At 46.6% G+C, this 22,779-nt stretch overlaps 1 protein-coding gene across 2 annotated transcripts in view; it reads right to left on the bottom strand.

The window, feature by feature from the left end:
* USP24 (ubiquitin specific peptidase 24) overlaps positions 1-22,779 on the bottom strand; it is a 2,799,104-nt gene that overhangs the window by 2,483,963 nt on the left and 292,362 nt on the right. For both annotated transcript variants that reach the window (XM_069642114.1, XM_069642115.1), the window contains exon 17: positions 14,932-15,081. In XM_069642114.1, the coding sequence (XP_069498215.1) occupies positions 14,932-15,081 (150 nt within the window). The remainder of the gene's footprint in view (positions 1-14,931; positions 15,082-22,779) is intronic.

Raw genomic sequence — 22,779 nt, 5'->3', positions numbered from 1 at the left:
TGTCCGCGGACGCCACTGGCTCGAAGGGCTTGTGCGCCAAGTCACCCAGCACTACATTAATGTCCCACATGGGGTGTGGTCTTTTGATGGGTGCGCAGAGCCAGGATTGGCCTGCCAAATGTCTCTTGAGTATCGGGTTGGAAGAGGAGAAGACTGCCTCCTCCAAATTTCTGTAGGCCCCTATGGCTGCCAAATAGGTGCGGCTTGTGTCCAACTGCATGCCTGAGTGAGCAAGTGCGCAGAGAAGGAGAGCACATCGTTCAGCGTGCACACAAGGGGGTCAATCTCTTTAGAGTCTGCCCAGTGACAGAACCTAGTCCATTTACTCTTGTATTGGCTCCTGGTAGCCTTGCTCCTAGTGCCCTGAATGATTTCTAGGGTAGCCTGTGATAGGCTCAGGTGTTTCACCGTCACCTGCTCAGGAACCACGCTGCAAGGGCTAATTTCTGTGGGGTGAATGACCCTGTCCCCTCGCTGCGCCTGAAGATGAGTTGGGCTCATCGGAAGGTGAATGGGGGGCCTGTCCGAGAGGCTGAGAAGCTCTGAGAACCACGGTCGCGCTGGCCAACACGGAGCTATCAGAATGATGCTGAGGTGATAAGATTCCTTTATCTTGCCGATCACCCTGTGGACCAGGGGTGTGGGAGGGAACGCATACGCTGTCATGCCATGCCACTGTATCTGGAATGCTTTGCCCAGAGAGCCAGGGCCCTGCACCTGCCAGGACGCAAACTGCTGGCACTTCTTGTCCCAGAGATCCACTTGAGGGTGCCCCAATATGCTGAAGATCTCCAGCAGCACCTGATCGTTTAATTGCCACTCGTAATTGTCCACTCCCAGTCTGCCGAGCCTGTCCGCCTCCAAGTTCGACTCCGCCAGCAGGTGGACGGCCGTGAGGTAGATGTTCTCCATGGTCCATTCCCACATGCTGACTGCTAGGCTGCACAGTGGACGGGACCTGGTACCCTCCTGCCTGTTGACATAGTACATGCTGGTCTAGTTGTCTGTCTGGATGAGGACGACCTTGCCCCCAATGAGCAGAAGGAAAGCTTTGAGAGCTAGCCAGATGGCCTTCAGCTCCAGCCAGTTGATATGAGACTCCTGCCGGGTCAAGACTCCATGGACACTGTGGTTGTCCAGAATAACCCCCTAGTCTTCCAGAGAGGATTCTGTGGTGATGGTGACCTGCAGGGCCGGCTGCCGGAAGGGCTCGACCACTGCAAAAGATTTAAGACTACAGGTGTTTGGCAGTACACCCACTTGGTAGCAGTCTGTACCACACAGTTTCACTTGGTAGCTGTGGCTGAGCAGTCAGACTTCCCTCAAGAAGAGTTAGGCAGTATACAGAGTATTCACAATAGGTCAGAAGAACACAGTAGAGTAAGTAAACCTAACCAGAGCTTGGTGTAAAAGAGATATCATTATTTATTTAAAACTACATCTAGAAAAACACACAGGCACTAATAGTAAGCAATTCAAAAACACGGTCACTAAAAGATATACACTCCCTTAGAATAATATTAGACAAGTCTTAAGTGTAGCCCCACTTATTTTCAGACAGCAGTGAGCGCTTAACGTAGATGGCACTCTAACAATTCATTTTAAAAGGGAGAGAAAAGCAGAGTATAAATTGAAACAGATCCCAACACTTTTACAAGAACACAACAAGAGAGAAAGGCAAAGTAAAACCGTGAAGTTAGAGTTCAGTAGGCCGGATCCACTTTAAGAGGATCAGAACAAAATGTGTCCAAGGTCACACGGTTGCAGTGCACAAAAGTCTTGAAAAGGTTCAAAAAGAGTTGGACCAACGAAAGGGACCAGTTACAAGGTCAAGGCGGCCAGCCCAGTCCAGAAGGTTAAGGGATTATTATTACCTTGTAGCAATCTTTAGAAAGGGAGGCCTGGCGGACACGGTACCTTAAAGTGGTGAGAATACTCCAGCGGGGGCAGTCGTTCCTGGCAGCGGTTGCAAGTCAGTGCTTCGTCCGGGGGAAGAGAGGATCTCGTCGGGGAGGAAGACAGGTGTCCGTTGCACGGCCACGGAAGAAACCAGCCACGTAGTTCTCAGGTAAAAGGAGTGGTCCTTTGATTCGCAGTCCAGTGGTAAGTGGCAATCCGGTTGCCGGGGTGCTTGGCACGGGCAATTCGAACACAAGACGTCCTGGGATGCGAAGAAAAGAAGGTAAACTGGTTGTGCTCACCAGTCAGGGGAAGAGGCCTCTCCAGCCGGGAGATCTTCTCTGTCGTCGGGAAGTGGCGAGTCGGTTCCGCAGGGCTCCACCGGTGGTGTTGTCGTGATAGATTGGCTCAGCTTCTCCCTTGTCTGATTCTCAGGTCCTGTGGCGACTTCTGAAGTTCCATTCCCCAAAGCCCTGCTTTTATGCAGGACACCCCCCCCATTCACTCACCCTAGCTGTCAATCAAACATGCTAAGTGGTGAGCCGGCCAGCTCACCACTTGGGCCAATCACACAAGAGTGCGACTTGAGTTACCAAGGTAACTCAGTCCAGGGTGCCTAAACCCCCTCCCACGCCCCCTGTAGTACCCAGACAGAGTGGCACCACTTTTGGAGGCTTCTGTGGAGAAGCCCGCCAAAAAGTGGAACAAAGGGCTCGACTTGGGTTGGAGTCACAGAAGAGAATACACACGCTATTTTAGAATCGAGTCCTGGCAAAAAATACAAACCGGCGAATTAATATCAAATAAATAAACCGGTGGTATGTTTGAGGCTATGAGAATTAAATAATTAAAGTTGGTAGCCTCGAACAATGGGAAAATCCCATAGGGATATATTTGCGGTAGAATATAAAAAGTAGTATCCACTGCCACCAGCCAAAACTCGATCAGGGGGGACGGAGACGTGCCCCCTCGACTAACAGACCCCGGGGCAATCAAATTGCCCCGACCAGTAGGTCCACAATATGATGGTTTGTACGGGTTTCTGTTAATAATTTGGGACTAGTAAAGCCAATGGTGACTTTACATGCCCTGGGAGACAGTAGTCAGTCCCAGGGTATGGAGTCTATGGTGGGGTGTCACTATGACACCCCTGTGTCACTGCACGGAGGGTGCTGTGTAACACACAGTAAAAACACATGAGACCCTATGGAGTAAAGGACCCCATAGCCCATACAACACATTAACAGTCAAAGGAACACCATAAATCATGTCCAAGAGTGGGAGAAAAAGAGTCTCACTCTTGGCAGGAGAAGAAAACAAACTCCAGAAATCCAGCAAAGCTGCTGGGGGACTCACTAGGTTAGGAAATTCAGCCTAAAGAGAGAATTCTCCCTAACACTCGTCTGCAGGTTGTAGTCCCTGGACCACCATGTGAGGTCCGGGTGAAGAGAAGGAGGAATGCTGACCGGCTCCGCTTGGGAGCCCCACTCCTGATTCCATGAGGTTGCGAAGTGCAGCTGTAATCTCATCTTGAGTCTCATGTGGGGTGCGGCCAGTAGGACCGCTTTCATGATACCCAACAAGTGTTGGTAATACTAGGTTGAGGTCACTTCTCGGGTGAGGAAGCGAGTAGTGGCCCTCTTGATCGCCATGATCTTGTCCTCCAAGGGGAAAACTTCTTATTGCGAAAAAAGGGCAAGCCTGCCCCCCACCGGAGAAAGGTGGACCCGAAGGGGCACATCATGCCTTCTTTCCCTCTGAGGCTGTTGTGGAGGAGAGGGGGCTGAAAAAAGTCTTGCTCCCCCCATTTTGTTGTTTGCGCCGGTGCTGACTAGGAGGGCTGTCTGGACCTCTGTTATTGGAAGCCCCGGAACCCGCCAAACGCCTGCCCCTTGTCAGAGTGTTGATGCGACTGGGTGTACGCCTTGCCCGTGGCCTTCGTAAGGATAAAGACTTTGCAGTTTGTGAACAGTTGTTCTTTTTATCTAGCTCCTCATCGGTGGTGGAGTGAAAGAGGACCCCCCCATCCTCAAAAGGAAGGTCCAATATGCATTCCTGGGAGTCTGGGTTGAACTTAGTAGCCTGAAGCCAGGCAGTCCTGCTCATGTCCGTGACGATGCAAATGGCCCGGCCAGTGGTGTCGATATGTGGCACGGTGGACTCCATGATGTCCTGCGCCATCAATTTAGCCTCTGCCAGTCCTGCCTTGAAATGTGCCTGGGTCAGCACTGATAGTTTCTGGAAGGAAGTAGGCTATTTCCTGCCAAAGCGTCTGGTAACGGCTGCCAGCATGACATCTGCGTTGGATTGATGAAGATGCAGTGAAGCGTTGGAATAAAGCTTCTTCCCGTACGCCTCGAAGATCTTCTCCTTGCCTAGCAGTGCCGTGGATAAGGTGGCCAAGGACGACTGAGGCTTAGCGTAGAGTGCTGCCGCAGCGATCACAGAAGAGTGCGGTTGAGGATGTGCCGACAGCAAGAGGAGACTTCTCGAGGGAGCTCCCTTCACCGAGCTAGCCTGTTCTTCAGAGCATGCGCTGTAAGCGCGTTGCAAGCGAAAAACCCTCCAAGCCGTGGTCGGGGCCAAGGCAGCGGAGGCAACGAGCGCGGGGATCGGACGTAGGGAAGAGCACCTCGCAGGCTGGACACCTGCTGAAGCCCGCTGAAGTTGACATGTGCCGGGGAGGAGCGTGGCGCCAGAGTACCAAGTACCTGATACAGAAGAAAGTATCCGGGGAAGAGCATGTGGTATTACATAGCCAAAGGCACACCCAGGAGTGCTGTTGAAATCGGCCGTTTCAGTTGACACTGAAAAGGGGACTGAGGTGTGGCGCCGGTGGGCGGAATCAGGGGAGCGCATGCTACCAGAGACGCACCACCACCCGCCTCTAAATTTAAAGGGGAAGAAGATTTTTTTCTAGTGAATAAAGTTCTGTCTCCCATCCCTAGCGAGGGACGCCCATGCAGTATTGGCGGAAAGGGAACGGGACGTACGAGTAAAATACATGAAGCTCAATTTACCACCCGGCTGCCCGATCTCATTTGCTGCAAACTGAGGCTGGCCAAGGGGGTCTTATCTTGGCCACCACAGAAATGGTGCTGTCACTTCTGGTCAGGACTGCGCAGGAATTTCTTCTGGGGGCTGCCATCAACCACCATCCGACTACATTAGGTCCTCATCATACTGAGATTGCTGTTAAGAAGCAGTGGTACCCAATTCATCTGCAAAGATGCCAAACTCAGTGGTGTGATTGGGATGTGTCCTCCGGAAAATCACTGTTGCAGAGCACGACTGTGAACCGGTTTTGATTTTCCTCAGACGGAGTGATAAATATCAACCTTCTGCTTATGACACTGTTTTCTCGGCACTGCATGTTATTATGGCTAAAGTTGTTTTGCAATGTCTTATGTTTTTTTTCCTCTAGCTCCTTACACACCCTGATGTTTTTTGTTGAGTATTTGAATCGGATAGCAACATGTCAGAGAGTTTCTGCTCTGTCGTGCGATTTAATCGTGTTTGTCGGTCTGTCCTTCTGTTGTGGGCTTCTAGGTGCTAGATGCTGGCTTCGGTCTAGAGATAAAATTGAATAACTAAGATGAGCTACCTTGTGTGTAAGGATTATTTGTTTTTATTATATATTTATAGTGTCCCATAGTATAGCAGAGTCAAAAAATAAGGGGTACCTGTAATAAATCCATGGTCCTTCAGGTAATAACACAGAAATACAGAACAAAATGGACAAGTGGATGGAGGATGACAGCACACTTTCAATTCTTAATTTTGTTCAAAACATACTTTTGATCATATTTTATCAGAAAAATTCATATATATAAAAATACAATTAAAAAAATGTAGAATTAACAACAATGCAACTGTTACAGTTATGCTCACACTTTTTTCTCTCATTCATTCTCATTCATACTTGCCTTACAAAGCAATATGTCTACGATTTATAAACTGAACAACGGAAAATCATCCGTCATTTTACATTCTTATATATTAGCATAGTGTTAGGGTCCCTTTCCTCATTCTGGGTAGCACAGTCTGTATACGATTATTCCAACAGCTCTTTAAGTCGACACGTGTTTCGGTTGTCAGAATAGAACCTCAACAATAGTGTCCTCTTATTGATGCAACCTTCATGACGATAAACAAAATACCAAATGTGTTTTGCTTCATATGTGCAGAGGTGAGCCACACCATATAAAAAATGAATAAAACTTGCGACAAAGCAACGCTCCACGTCATCCTCCCATTATTTCAAATCACATTTAATGAGTCTCACCAAGCAATTAAAAAATAATTGCCCCATCTGACTCACCTCCAGGTTTAGTTTATGGGGGGGATCCAGATGTGGTGGTCTAGTCAGACTCCACTTTTTGACTCTTGTAATTGCTTTGAGTCTTACCTAAAGAGCACGAAAACTCAGTTTGCTAGTGCCCTGGGGATCAAGTTTATCATTCTCAATCACAATACATCCACTTTTGGTTACATAGCTTGCATACTTACTCCAAATTAAATCGCTGTCATATACACTGCAGGTATACTTCTTGCTATATGTTATAGTCTCAGGAATCTGCTGTATGATATGGTACCAGTCCCTTGCTTCACCTGTAGATGTAATTTACCACACCTTACTATTTACTTTGTGCCTTTTTCAGCTTTAATTGCTTCATTTGGTTTTATGGCATTATATACTTACTGATGTTCATCAGTAGTAGCCTGTCATTGCTTCTCTGCGTCTCAGAAGCACACCCAAATGTAGTGTAAGGCTCGGTTATCAAAAGGTCCTCATGCGATGAATATGATACTCTAGTTGGAGACAGGCAAAATGGAATTCCCTGTCAATCTGGGTCACTTATAAAATACTATTGTGGTATAATGCACATATTCTAGTTATATTGCGGATAATGCCAGAAACCGGCAAATCTGAATGTCAATGTGCACACTAAGCTACCCGACCAGTTTTACCCCTTTTGGTTCAAACACCATGACTCTGTATGTATATTATCTCTTCATCATATTTGGAAAAATTGCAATCTAGTAAGTGCAGGCCGCGTGCTATTTTTCGGTAGGTGTTTTGAAGGTTGATTCTCCCATATTAGTACCCACCATCTATGCGCTGTTATAGATGTGCTTTACACTTTGTCTAGTGCCTGGTACTCATGGTTTTTTTGGATGTTTCAAAAGTTGATTCCCACGTATTAGTGCACCCCATCTATGCACTGTTATACCTCTGTTTTACACTACATCTAATGCCTATTACTCGAGCCCCTCCATGTCTTGTGCGACTCCACATAATATTTTAGATCAGAGTACTGCTTATATTTAAACTTGCAGCTTTTTTCGTGTCCCCTTCTAGCGCCTCTTAATACACGCTTGTCTTTCTCCTTTCTTCGAACCAGATAAAGTTGTCTTACCTTCACCGTGTTGCTTGGCGTTCCTACTAGGACGCCCGCATACTGGAAAAACATCTGTATCACCTCGCGTCATAGTCAGTCATAGAAAGGGGATTTAGCCGCCGGCTTTCGTATCGCCGCTCAAGTGTTTTCACGATCATTAAATATGCGTGTTGATATTATACAAGACCACTGTGGAGATTTAATTCCCTTGAACATATTCTTTAGTATTTCAACAGCTGTTATTGTTGCAAATTAAATTCTCTCAGATTATTATTTGGGGCTGTATGGGTTCAACCTCAGTTTGCCATTCAATTCCATTGGCCAGAATTCTGTTTGGCTTCTCTTCCTCCTGGAACGACTGAGTCTCCAACACGGCACTGGAGCTCTTCAAGAAGGTAGGTCACCCTTCGAACGTACCCTTAAATCTGTTGCGGTATTCCCCACAACTATGAGGTAGTACATGTATTTCACTTCATTTTGCCAAGAACCTGGACTACAGACTGTTAGCAAAGACATCTATTTTGGCAACGTTCCCTCATAGTTTTTAAGGACCCCCAATCTTTTTGTTTTGTTTATTAAACCTATTCTGACTTTTTGAGGGGAGTTAAAGCCTTCAGCTTCACTTCCACTGCCTTTTGCTAATTTGTAATGGGGAAACTGACCTGTCCTTCAGACCAACAATACTGGGAAACTAACCTTTTGTAACTTTTTAATATAGCACACAGCATTTTACCAGGCCGTGCAATGGGGATACTTTTGTATGACCCTAACCTTTTAAACTTGGGATTTTTGTTACTTTCTTATATGTCTAAAGACAAGCTCGTGTCAGCAGTGGTCGAAGTGGACGCGAGTGGTGCTCCTCTACTTGTTTTAATTAAGTTTTACCGTTCCTATACTTTTATTTTAAAAAGAAACCGTTCAGGAACGGTTTTGTTTTAAAAGAAAAGTGTAGGAAGAAGTTGAAACTTGCACTTTCAGTGCACTGCACAGGAGGTATCCTTAAAGAGCAGGCACATGTTTTTTGGGGTTTTTATTGTGCATGGGAGGGGGCGCGGTGCAGGCCAGTAGGGAACATAGTTCCACTACTACTATTCTTACACTTCGACCACTGGGTGTCAGCAATTCTATTTTTTACTATTTTTGTGTTATTTCTAGTGTGAACATTTGCGTTTAATACATATGGCTAAATGTGCCCTAAAATGGCCACACCACAAGATATTTGCCATATGTTTGTCCTTCCTGCCTTGCCAGGCCAGGAATATCCCATATCAGGCCATGCACTTGTCCGGGAAAGGTGCTGCTTTCGTGGACTAGTGGTTTGTTTGTGTGGCGCCCAGGAAGTGGGTGGGACTGTCGGATCCCACTCCACATCTGTGGTGCCAGAAAGTCTGGGTGAAACTAATAGTTGTCCCACATTGGACAACTATTGGCTATTTGACTGGTGCAGACCCTTACCATGGTGCGCTAGGACTTGCTTCCTGGCTTGATTTTGAATAACAATGGGACTCCGGCAGCCATTTCTTCAGATCAACATTGTAGCCAAGAATCCCCTGAACAGCCGACTGAAGATGACCCTTGAAGAGCCCTGGCCTCCCTTCTTGCATCTGGCCCGATGAAGCTCTGTTGCACTACCTGATCTGCTAAGGCCCCGTGCAGTGCTTCAACCCATAGACTGGTGGGGCCAACCAGTCAACATATTTGAGGATCCTGCTGTCCTGAGCCTTCGGAAATGTCCCTGGATCACCCAGTGGACTGAGCAGCTCTCCAATGGACTACCTTGGTATAGCAGTCACTGTGCCGTGTTTACACGCATAACTTTTGTGGTAGTCCGCTTGTGGCATAAGTCACCAGCCTGCTTAATTTCAGCATCCCATTCTCGAAGGATCTTGACAGGAAGGACTTTTACAACTGCCACTGGAATGACACCGACCACTGTCTTTGTGTGGTGGCAGTCGCTGGAACTCGCCTTGCCACATCCTATGAAGGGTTAGTCAATCTTTAATTTCTCCATCATGAAGGGTTGCACTCTGTCCCTGGACTCGACAGGAAGAATCCTTAAACCTGCAGCTCCTGGGCACCTCTCACTGAAACCAACGGTGAGAAATCCAACCTCCAGCGACCCCCAGTCAACCCATAAAATCATCTTGGAAAACCAGAGTCAAGGGGGCAAGTGAATGCAAAGCACAGGTCTCCCCTGTCCTCCATAGGATAACATTGAGAACAAATCTCTTTACATCCTTCCATTCCACTGCCTTCGGTCGTCGAACCTCGGTACTACCATCTAAAAGATAAGAACACACTTTACTTACCCAGCAACTTTGTTGCATCTCTTCTTTTGAACAGTCACCAACAAAAGTAATTTACCTGCTACAGATACATTCTGTGGAGAAGCATTGTTGTGCCAGTGACTTCTGGGCACAAGTCCCCATTCTTTTTATGGATTAGACTGCTCAAGCTAGGGAATATCACTTGTGACTTGGTTCCATCTTTACTGCATCACTTTACTGACCTCCTTTGTTAATTTATGCCATTGAATGCATTTTAAGAACCTATGGTGACTATATATATGTTTATTATTGAGTTGTGTGATAACTGCTGGTTTCATTTTTTAGTGTGTGTTTAGAGCCTAGAATAATGAACTGTATATATGCCTGTCTAAATTGAATTACGGTGTGCTTTACTATGTAGCCTCTTGAACCCACTCACATTCTCCTGAGAAAAGCCTGGACTGTTCTCCATGTTTTCCTTGATTGGATTTTGGCTAACCGCTCAGTTCCCTTCTTCACTATAACTAGGGCTGCCTCCTAAATCTGCCGACCAGGCCAGATTATAGAAATCCATCTTAACCCTGACTTTGTCCAATTGATTCCAATGAGGGTAATATGTTTACTTACCTGTAACTCCTGTTCTCCAGCATTTGCATCTTTCCTAGATTCACATGCTGTGAATATTCCCCGTCGTTAGGCTGAGAATCCTCGGTCATACTGTTGCCAGCCAATTGGAAAGGATCCCTCAGCTCCACCTCTATCTGCCATCTTCAGATTTTGGCAAGCGCACGTTAGTGGCAGCATGTGCCAAAACAAGAGCCAGCGGGGTAGGCAGGAGGATCACATGTGAATCTATGAAAGATACCAATGCTGGGGAACAGGAGTTACAAGTAATGTATCCCTTATCCAGCATTGGATATTTCAGAGATTCTCATGCTGTGAATAGATTACAAAGCAATATATAACCATGAAAAAAAGAGCTGAGGTAAGCTCCATGTAGCAAAACGTACCCCCGGAGACAAACTAACCTCACGCAAACAGATTCTGAAGAACGGACCGGCCAACCTTGGCCAAAATCCCTGTCGACACAGTAGAACTTGGTGAACGTGTGCACTGATCTCCACTTCGCTGCCCTGAAATGTCTAGCAGTAGAGTGCCAGAGAGGAAAGCGGTTATGGATGCCACTGCCCTGGTGGAGTGAGCTCTGGGCCTGCCAGGGTGAGGCATGCAGCAATCCACATGGAAATGGAAGTCTTGCAGAGTGCAATTTCTAGGCCTGAGGGCAAAATGCCACAGAAGCTAGGATGTGCGGCGAAAGGATTTGGTACGGGCAATGTAATATTTGAGAGCACAGACTACGTCCAACAAGTGCAAAGAACGCTCAGCCGGTGAAGTAGGTGAAAGATAGGCTCATTAAGGTGAAACATGGATGAAACCTTAGGCATAAACATAGGGGTAGCGCGCAAGATGACCTTGGAAATGTGAGAAGTTAGGTACGGTGCCTTAACAGAAAATGCTTGAACTATCCAGGCAGAGTTTATGGGCACAAAAAAAGGCAGTCTTCCAGAAGAGATGCTTGATAGAGGCTTTGTGCATAGGTTCAAAGGGTGGTTTCAGGAGCCTGGACAGGACAACGTTAAGCTCCCATGCTAGAGCTTGTCGCTGAACAGGCGGGAAAGACCTGAATAGGCCCTTCAAAAATTCCTTCACCAACCTTTGAGACCAGAGTGAAGGGGTACCAGGTGAACGGTTGTACCTGGAGATGGCAGCCAAGTGCAACTTAAGGGAGGAGTGAGCCAAACCGGCATGCGCCAGGGACGACAAACACAGAAGAATGTCCTACGGCCAGGTGGTCCAGGGTTGAAGCCTTTGTGATCTGGACACTTCAAATGGTACCTGTCGGTACACTGACCAGGGCGGAAAGGTAAAAGGCTAAACCACCGGTACATCAAACGCCCTGTGGAAGACTGGATTTGGTTTTGTGGACTACCCACAGATTTGGGCCTGGGGTGTCACAGCCACCAATGAAAACAGGGAACCCCATGTATTTCTGAAAATAAGACACCTGTGGGAATCCAAAGATGTCTGACTTGCACCAATTGCCCTAGACTTTATTACCCACAATGCCCAGCAAAGTCCAAAATGTAGGCAAAAAAACTATTTTGGGACATTTGCCACCAGGAAAACTTTGAAACATGCGGGCAACACCACATGTCCTACCTTCCTGGGTTGCCACAGGTGTCCCGACGAAAACGGTACCTCACATATGTGGATGCATTGACGTGGGTGCAAAGGGAAAAGGCTAAACCACGTGTGTCGTCCACCCTCCAGCTCAGCGGCGGTCATGGGGCGACCAGACAGGGTCTCGTCCCTCCCAGGAAGGAAAAGCAATAACGCGGTACGGCCATAGCTCCAGGACGGCAGAAGGTGCTGCCCCCAGCCTTGGGCGCCTATGTCCCATGTGGGTCTACTATCCTCAAGTCCAGCGGCGGTCCCAAAGCACCCCGGCCGGGTGACCATCCCTCCCCGGAGTGAAAATCTGTAAAGCACCCCAGCCAGAGCTCCTGGACTGCCGAGAGGGGGGCTGTCCGTGGCCTTGGGCGCCTGTCACCAGTGGGAGTCAGCTTTCCACAAGTCCAGCAGTAGTCCGAGGGAGCTCAGACAGGGTTCCCATTCCTCCCTGAAGGAAGAAGCTGTAACGCAGCCCAGCCAGAGCTCTAGGGGGCTAGGGGGTTGTGTCTCCTGCCTTGGGAGTCTGCCTCGCACATGGGTGAACCGCGTTCCAGCCCAGTGCCGGTCATGTGACGTCCCCGGCAGGGTTACCATCCCTCCTCCTGAGCGAATAGCTGTAACGCAGCCCAGCCAGAGCTCTAGGACAGCTAGGGGTGCTGCCCCCGCCTTGGAGGTCTGCCTCGCATGTGAGTGGATCGTCCCCCAGCCGAGCAGCAGTCCCAGGGAGGCCTTGTAGGGTCCCCATCCCTCCCCGGAGGGAAAAGCTTCAACGTGGGACTGCCTGCCAGAGATCCAGGACGGCCTGGGGAACTGACGGGCAACGGACGAAACAGGCCCCCCAACCGCACAATCTTTTCCCCTTGCGGCTTAGAGCTCCATTCCGCTTCCCAGGTTTGCCAAAATGGGACCAGACCCTCAATTAACCCACCCGTTACCCCCAGGGAAGCAGAAAGGATCTAAATATCTTCTTCACTGGCTCCCTGTGGCTGCAAGGATCAAGTTCAAGACCCTCTGCATCGTCCGCAAGGCTTTCTGGGGCCTGGGCCCACTCTAACTCCAACTTTCTCTTCCAAAACATCTTCCTTCTCGAGCTCTGCGCTCATCCACCTCCAACTCTCTGAGGGTCAGACGCTTTTCCAAGCAAAGGGTTGGGGGCAGAACCATCTCCTCGGCTGGGGCCTCCTTCTAGAACAGCCTCCCTGCCTCTCTCAAACTAGCAAAACCACCTCCGGTTCCAGAAGCAATTCACAACCTTCCTTTTAGCTTTCGCTTTCTCGCTTCCTCTCCCCTGCTAATGCACCAGACTGCTCCGCACACTGGTCACCCTTTGAACTCAGGCCAGGCTCCTGCATGTCCAGTTGCCCTAGCACTGCTTCACCGCCTCCCCAGCACTTGAGGGTCTGTATCTGCAACCCTGCTTTCCCTCCTCACTGCACTTATGAGCCACCCACTGGTTGCACTTGTGAGTTAACTGCACTTCCCCCCCCATTCTCCTCCCCCCCCCCGGCACTTCTCCCCTTCACTCTTCCCCTCCCCCCAGGCACTTCTCCCCTTCTCTCTTCCCCATATTTTCACGATCTGAATGACACAAGGCCTAGTAAGATTGTTATTTTGACCTTCCTGTGTTTCCTCCTCCTTGTCTTGTCGTGCCTAGAAACACTGGTGTACAGGCGCATTATAAATGCCAAATAATATATCTGCCCATCCATGGGGGGGATTCCTGAGGGGGCTGGCCCTACAGGCATAGGGCCAGCCCCCCGATGCCCCCAAGTGTTCCTCTGGCAAAGTTGCCCTATATTATTGGGCAAAACAGCACTGAAGAAGGCAAAACAAAATGATGCCATCTTATTGGCGGTTTAGGGGGGGGCCCCCGAGTGGCCTGGAGGGTGCCCACCCCCAAGATCATACCCGCTGGTGACCTAGTGGTCCTTGCCACTTCCCATGGGTGGCAAAATGGGGCCAAAACCCATATTTTGACCCCAAGGGGAAGCTGCAAGGCACTGCCCATCCTTGGGGGTGATTCTAAGGGGGCCCGCCCACAGCCCCCCCGCAATACCACCTACCTTTCCACTATAAGAGGACTGTAAAGTTTTTCCTTACTTGGGGGCATATTGGTTAAAAACCACCAATTTTCAGCCAAAAAAGCCAAAACAACAGTATGCCATCTGGTTGGCATTTTGTGGGGTGTAAGGGTGATTGGCCTGCCCCCCAACCTAAGATCATATCCCTGGTGGTCTAGTGGTCCTTGCTGCTTCCCAGGGTTAGCAGAACGGGGTCAGACCCTCAATTGTGCCCGCCAGGGAAGCAGATCGAATCTGCCCCTCCCTGGGGGGGGGGGCAGGGGGGTTTTATGTGGGGGTGGGGGGCGGGGCTGGCCCACAGGCAGAGGGCCAACCCTCTAAAGCCACCAAGCGTTCCTTTACAAAATAAAGCATTTTTGTTGCCTTCCTTGGCAGCAAATGGGTACAAAACAGCACCCATCTGCCCCCACCCCCAAAATCAATGTCCTGGTGGTCTAGTGATGATTACACAAACACACACGAACACACACACGAACACACACACGAAAACACACACACACACCCCCCCCCCATGGCAAGTGCATAGCCTTTACTTTCCTGACCTGAAAGGGCAAACTACAATATGGCCAAATAAGGGAAAATGTTGTAGTACGGCCATTTTAGTGCACTAGTCAAGTTTAGTAGGCATGCACGGTAAACATGAATGTGCATACCAAAAACACTGCAAATACAGTAACAATTTAAGTGCTGCCACCAGCTTGAATTTAGGCACATATTAAAATAACCAAAAATCTATGTGTAAAAAGCTAGGGTGATACAAAGTATCCCCTTTGCACTGCAAGGTGTTGTGTGCAATTGTAAAAATACAAGAATTCAAAAGGGAAACAAAGTTTCCCAGTACTGATCGTCTAAAGGACTGATGTTTCCCCACAGAAGTGAGCAAAAGGAAGTGAAACTGAAGGCTTTACTTGCCTTCAAAAAGGACAGGATCAAAAACAGAGCAAAAAGAATGGTGTTCCATAGGAAACTCTGAAGGCGAAGTTGCAAAAAGCAAATATTGTGAAGTGTTGGCTCAAAAAAACAATGAGAACAAAATAATGCATTACATACCTCTCTGTATGTGTAACGACCATCCACTAATGTCGAGCCAACAAGGCCTCCAGGTCCAGCTGCAGAAACGGCCAGTCGATGACATGAAACTAAGCTTGCAGTCACCAGCTTAACAATTTCAAAATTTTTCTTCAAGTCTTGAATGATACTCTTGAAAAATGTGAAAAAAGAAAACAGGTTACAACTTGCATGGATGCATGGATTAGTATTTCACTACGATAAGGACATACTTGCAATTGATAGATTGAGAGTAAGCCGCTATAACAATCACTGAAATCTGAGACAACTGAGCCAAATTACATTAATGATATTAAAATAAAGGATTGCTATTTTAGTAACTGAAAACAGATGCCCTTCTTAAACTGGTCAGAACAAGTTACTTATATTTGGCAATGTTCTTTGAAATGGTTATACAGTATTCCTACCACATATTTCTCAACTCTTGAAATATCCATCAAGCGCAGACTGGATCCTGAACTTTGTCTCAGCCACTAGGAGGCAAAGTGCAGATCCACGTTGATGCCATCATGGTGACAATGGCACCAACAATGCTGGTACTGACGACCTCATTACATAAGTAGAGTGGCGCAAGCGCCACAGCTGGCAGAATGAATTAACTCACCTTCAACTTGAGGGCCCACTGCTCAATGGAACATGAAGGAAGCCTCATAACTGGGAGCATTGGGTTCTTAGATACCTTTGGAGGGCTTTTTGCGTCTAAATCAAACACAATAGACCCAAAAAGGAAGTGTTAAGCCTGCATCGGCAGGCTTGAATATGCGATGGGTGACCGCTGCCCAAGTTAGAGCTCCTCAGTCAAAGGACACTTCTAGTACAATGGAGGCCACTAACGCAGGGTCTAAAACTATTAGAGCAAGTCATTTCAGGAAATGATTAGAAATGCAGGACAATGAGGCAGGGACACTAAGCAGGTGAGCGTGGATCCTGGCGTGCAGTAGAGGCAATTCGAACCAAGGGACTATTAAGAATTGAAAGATAAAAGCACTCCGAATAATTCTGAAAAAAGTCTGAACAATATTTTTAAAAAAGGAGAAAATGAGAGAAATAATAATGAAAATATATACATAAGAATTCAGAAAGAAAGACATCTACTTCTAATCTGAACAAGAAAGAATTTCACTTTAGTATCTCTCTTGAAGAACCACGGGCATATACCGTGGGGAAACACGTGTTGAGAGAAAGAGAAATAAATGTCAATAAAAGAGTCAGTGCATCTGTGCAAAAATTCAATATGAATTGAAAATTGTAAGTTACATAAAAATCAATGCAAGTGAGAAAATAATTGACAAATACGTGAATTGAAAATCAGAATTGCATGAAAATTAATGCAAATGAGAAAGAAACTGAAGTGTATAATAAAATATGAACAAGAATATACAAAAGAACAAATAAAACTTATGTAAAAATAATTAATTTGGTGTCTACAATATTTTTACCAGAAGCGCAACCCACAAACGTTTTTTTTCAAAAGGAAAAACTAAGCAGGTGTTAAGCCAGCTTAAGCATCTGACGATCCTCTGTGTACAACTGGGTCTTTCAAAATCAGCCACTCCAGACAATGGAAAACCAACATAATTTTGAGGAGGTTGCAGCTGTAGGAAGATAGACTTCACATCAGGTTACAAAGATTGAGGCACACTGCACATGGCCACAATAGCAGCCATTTTAGGTTCAGCCAAATTGCACTACTTTATGAATAGTGTTGGGTCATGGTCAGGACCCAAAATTGGAAATGGTCACTGCCAAACGTGAACCTCGAATACTTCCAGTGCTTAGAACAACAAATGACTTACCCCTGGTCATGTTCTGATCGTTGTTCCTCCCACGCATTCCTCATCTTTGATGTTCGTAACCACCTTTGCGGTCTCTGAAAGAAAATTGACAGCAGACGGTGCTGTGCTGAATAGTCGTCCATGTCTGATGGTTACCATTCCTGTGTCCAGACGGGACGTCAACAATAGTATAAATAGAGGAATATATAACCTGCATGGGCGTTGAAAGAGAGAAGCAATACAAAATTCACCCACAGTCAGAGGGGTAGCTGGGAGGGCGATGCGGAATCCATGGGAAGAGCATCCATCAGAAAGATCATCATCAGGGTTAAGTCATTTGTTCTTCTAATGGATTGTGTCCTCCCACGGATTCCTCATCTTTGATAGACTGCCAAAGCAGTTTTGGAGGTGGGAAGTGGATTTTGTACAATCTTGATTAGCACGTAATATTGTGCAGAACGAACCACTCTTCCAAATGGAGCATCCCAGCCGACAGTGTGTCTAAGCAGTCATTCTTTGGGAAAGTATGGAGTGAGGACCAAGTTGCGCCATTGCAAATGTCCTGCCCTGGTACACCTCTTTGGAGAGCCAAAGTGGTTCCATTTCCCTTGTGGAATGGGCTCAAACTTTCAGGGACATCTTTTCCAGTAATGGAGTAGCACTTCAAAATGCACAGGATGATCCAACATGAGTTTGTTTGGTCACAGCTTGGCCTAACTCTTGGCCAATAAATAATTGGTCATCCTGCCTGACATTAGCCATTCTAGAAATTTAGAAACTAAGAGCCCTTTTCGGGTCAATTATGTGTAACCTCTTCATCCTTAGAAGGAGGTGAATAAAAAGCTGGTAGTGTCATCTTCTCTGTGTCAGATGAAATTCATACACCACATTGGGAAAGAATGAGGGACAAACTACCTTCACCTTATGCCCAAGTTGTTTTAGGAGGTGATGAGGAAGAATGTAAGCCTCTCAGTCAGGATGTTAGCGGTCACCATGGTGGGGAATCAAATACCCCAGCTGTATGCCCATGATGGATGAGGCAACCCATGACACCAACACCTTAGATACTGAGCGTGTGCGAATAACACTAGGTAACTTCCTAAGCATTCTGTGGACATATGACTATTGTAGATAACCAGATAGACATTATGTATCTAACCGAGACGTGGCTACAGACATCTAATGGGCCAAAAATTGAACAGGTGACACCCCCAGGCTATGTATTCTTTGGAAAGAAACAGGTAGAAGGTGCAGGGTTGGGGTGGCCATAGTTCGCACAAAGGAGTTGGGAATGTATGAAACTAAGATAGAATGCGCGGGGTGCGAAATCATACACACAATAATAACACCTAATAATAATAATAGTGTGAACTTTATATTAATTTACAGACCCCCTGTGGAGATGTCAACATTCAATGACCACTTAGGGCAACTACTACTACACCTACACAAAACTAGTTGTGCCACTATCCTCCTGGGAGATTTCATCCGATGGAACAGAGATCCCAGGGATAAACAAGCCATGGATTTAAAGTGTATGTTAAATGATATGGACATACATACCCATAATTCAGACCCCTCACATATTAAGGGTCACACCCTTGATTGGGTTGCTGTAAGAAATGTGAATGTAGTAACCGTGAAAACGGTACCATGTATTTGGTCAGACCATTCTTTTATTACATGTGAGGTACAGCTACCAGCACTCTGGCAACAAAGTCACAGTATTTCCAAACAAGTTCGTAGTTGGAATTTCCAGGAAATAAAAACTCCAGAGCAGGCCGCTTGTTTGGAACTTAACAACTGATCAGAACTATCCTGAGCACCTAATGGAAAAATACAGAACTCATGTGGAAACTTTCTTGGATAGAGCTGCCCCTTTTAAAATTAAAAACCTACAAGATTATCCTAACCATCAGAGTTGATACACTCCTGAACAGACACTGCTTAAGCAATCTAAAAGGCAAGCCGACCGTAGCTAGTCCAAAGACAAAACAGAGAAAAATAAGAGGCCTAGAAACTGATTTAGAAAGAATACAAACTAAAAATTATATAAACTAAGAAAAACTATTGTAACGAGCAAATAAGTAGGGCAGAAAATGAAACAAAAACTTTTTGAAGTCTTTAAGAAATGGGAGAAACCAAGTGCCCTGGAACGACACTGTGTGCCAGACAAAGGTGATTGCGCTAAAATCCAGAAGGCCTTCGCTGAAAAAATGATTCTAGCACGGAACAAAATCAGCCAGGACCCCAATACAAATTACTTTGTAGTACAGCTAAACACAGAAGGGACAGAGGACTATCATGAGCCCCAAGTGCTGTTTGATTTCAGTCCTGTTTCAGTTATTGAAATGGAAAAACCTCTGAAGGACATGCATCCAACAAGTTGCCCTGGAGACATTTTACCCTCCAAAACCATCTTGGAAAATGGAAAAAATGTTGCACCTTTTCTTAGTAGATTCGTCAATGCGTTGTTTCCTCACCAATCTATTCCTTCTACAACCAAGGAAGTGGTGGTAACCCCTTTTGTGAAAAAAACAGGATTGTATCCTAAAGAACCATCGAACCGTAGGCCAATCACCAACACCCTTTCCCTGCTTAAAATAATGGATAAAACTGCCACCAATCAACTATAACAACCTATTGAAGATTCTGAACTTCTGCATATGAATCAATCTGGATTTCGTAGTAATTACGTAACAGAGCGCACTTTTAGATCTACGCATCCAAAATGTTGACCGTTTTGGAAAAGAGTAATACGAGACTGCCAATTCTTCTCGACCTATCAGCAGCCTTCGATCTGCTTGATCACAAACGGCTACTTGACAAATTGGCAGATACTGGCAACTGTTCACAGAACGTGATCATGTGGATGGACTCCTTCCTTAGTGGTAGAAAATCCAGAATTTGTTGGGGGATGCATCATCAGAACCCTCTCAGATCTTCTATAGGGTGCCACAAGGTGCTTGCCTGTCCCAGTCCTTGTTTAATATCTATATTAAACCGTTATGTGCTAAAATGAAAAGACTTGCCCTACAGTTTACCAATTACACTGATGACATCCAGTTGACTATGGAGCTTAGTGGTGATGATGCCCTAGATCAGGAAAAAATGAATCAAGTATACAGGGTTATGAAAGACTGGATGACAACAAATTGGCTCTTTTTAAATAGCGCTAAAACTGAGCTGATGGTTTATGGGTCCAAACAAGCTAGGGCAAACTTGAAACATGCTAACAAAGGATTTGAAATTGAGGTATGCCGAATCCTAGTTGTTGACAAGGTAAAAATGCTTGGCATCTACATGGAAGCATCCTTAAACGCTGATGCAAATCCCAGTTTAAAAGCAAATTGCGAGGTAATAGAAACTAATACCTATGGACTACAAGCGGTAGCGTTTATTTCTGAAGAGTTCAACCTGGCCGTATTGATTATCTTTATTGGAATCCTATAAAGACATCACTCCACATTATTGAAGTGAGGGTGGTGGATCTATTCACAAAATGTTTGGATCGAGGTCACCCATTTAACATCGTGGTGGGTGGCGATTTTAATACCAGTTGCATAGATTTCGGCCAGGTTAAACAGCAATCGGTCCCAGTTGGGTCTTCAAAGGGCTCGGAGGTACGAGGACAATAATGGGATGGCTTTATGCAACAATGGTGCCTTCGACTGGTCCTACCAGCGAGCTCGCCTGAGATGGGGGAGACATCATAGAATATAGGCTCATCATTGTCTTGGATACAATATATATGGGATACATTACTCACCGCAATCGTATTTTTGATGCTTGTATCTGCTTAGACTCACATGCTGTGCATAGGCCGACATCTAGTGGAAGCTGCGGATTAGTTTGTTTTTCGAAACTCGAAAATGGGCATCGACATAGGGCGTGCCAGTAATACTATCCCGAGTGTGAAGAAGTCCACTGTACCCATGATCCCTCACGTGTGTAGGACCCTCAGATTGTATTTTTTCTGACATGAGGTAGCACGAGGAGTAGCGCGAGTACAGATTCCAAGCAGATAGATAGATAAGACTACAAGCATCCATGCGCCTTCTCTCAGAGGGAAGGAAGGGCGGGCGCATGTGAATCTAAGCAGATACAAGCATCAGAAATAAGATTACGGTGAGTAATGTATCCCCTCTGAGGCTTGTGGAATCTGATTAGATCACATGCTGTGCATAGATTAGCGAGCAGCATTAGAAGGAGGTGGGATGTGAGAAGGGTCATGAGTGAACAAATGTCTTAGAACCGCTTGTCCCACTTGAGTATCTGTCTTGGAATGAGTGTCAATGCAGTAGTGCGGAGTAAAAGTGTGAATAGAGCTCCATGTAGCTGCTTTGCAAATGGTGTCAAGGGGTACATTTGCAATGAAAGCCAGAGTGGCCCCAGTGCCTCTTGTAGAGTGGGCCCTTGGCGTAAAAGGCAGATTTTCTCAGAAAGGGAGTAGCACAGCTTGATCAGTTTACTATCCATTTTGAGATGGCACCCTTAGAGACGCAATCTCCCTCTCTGCCTGTAGCTACGGAGACGAACAGTTGGTCTTTCTCAGCGATCTGGTCTTGTCTACATAATAGAGGACCGCTCTTCGCACATCTAGGGTGTGTTCGTAGAACCAGTTTATCCTTATGAACGGTAAAGAAAGGATCCTGCACTGAGAGCCTGAATTTCACTGACCCTTCTTATGGATGTAATGGCTACTAAGAAGGCAGTTTTATAGGTCAGGTGTTTGAGACTAGCTTTATGCATGGGTTCAAAGGGTGGCCCCATGAGTTTAGCAAGCACCACATTAAGGTCCCATCCTGGTGGTGGGTTAGAAATTGGAGGGTGCAGTCTCTTTACCCCTTCCATGAAGGCTTTAACCACTGGTACTTTCCACCAGGACACCTTGTTATGTGAGGTGGTGTAGGCTGACCGCGCCGCCAGGTGTACCTTGAGTTAATTAAATACCAGCCCTGCGTCCAGCAGGTGGAGCATGTAGGTGACCATATTGGAAGGAGTGCAATCAACCAGGTTGATTTGTTTATTCTGGCACCATCAAAGTAACAGTATCTCGTGTTAGGTTTCCTAGATTCTTTTAGGATATCCATGCATCTCTGTGGCAGGTTGAGATGTCCAAACTATGACTTCAGGAGCCATGCTGCCAAGTTCATAGAGCTGGGTTGAGGATGCACTGTTTGACCTTGGTGCTGGGATAGTTGGTTGTGCCAGCACGTGAGTCTGATGGGTTCGCACACTGCTAGTCTGCGCAGGTATGGGAACCACAGTTGTCCCGCCCAAATGGGAGCAACTAGGATGAGCGTCATCGATTATCTGTGCATCTTGTTGACCACCTTCCTCATGAGAGGCGTTGGTGGAAAAGCGTAGGTAAACATCCCTGACCAGTTCATCCACAGGGCGTTCCCCTTGGAGTCTGGCTGGGGGAACCTGGATGCGAATCCTGGGCATTGTTTGTTTTCACGTGTGGCGAATAGGTCTATAGTGGAGAAACCCCACTGTGAGAAGAGGTCTTCTACGACTTCTCTGTGCAGACACCATTTGTGTTCTTCTGGGAGGGGATCTCTGCTCAAAGCGTCTGCCAGTGAATTGAGATCCCTTGGAACATGTTGAGATGACAGGTAAATGTTCCGTCTGAGTGCCCATGTCCAAATTTTCTGGGCAAGCCTGGACAGATTTGGCGAACAAGTCCCTCCCTGCTTGTTTAAATAAAACATGGCTGTCATGCTGTCTGTTAAGATCTGCACTGACAGGTTTAACAGGTGGGGTTCGAAGGCTTGAAGCGCTCTGAAGACTGCCAGAAGCTCTAGCAGATTGATGTGATTCTTGGCCACTGTGTGAGACCAGAGACCCCGAGCTGTGTGGTGAATGAGGTGTGCTCGCCACCGAGACAGGGACGCGTCTGTAGTGACTACAGCCTGTATATCTGGATCAAAAAAGGGTTTCCCCTTCGACAGGTTCTCTCTCGTCCACCAGTGAAGACTTTGTACAAGTGTTGGCAAAACGACCACTAGATCGTCCCACTGACCATTTGCCTGAGACCACTGTTTCGCCA

Source organism: Ambystoma mexicanum, chromosome 1q (genome assembly GCF_040938575.1).
Source record: "Ambystoma mexicanum isolate Mex_15411 chromosome 1q, UKY_AmexF1_1, whole genome shotgun sequence".
Taxonomy (NCBI): Eukaryota; Metazoa; Chordata; class Amphibia; order Caudata; family Ambystomatidae; genus Ambystoma; species Ambystoma mexicanum.
This window is presented reverse-complemented; position numbering and strand designations above follow the sequence as displayed.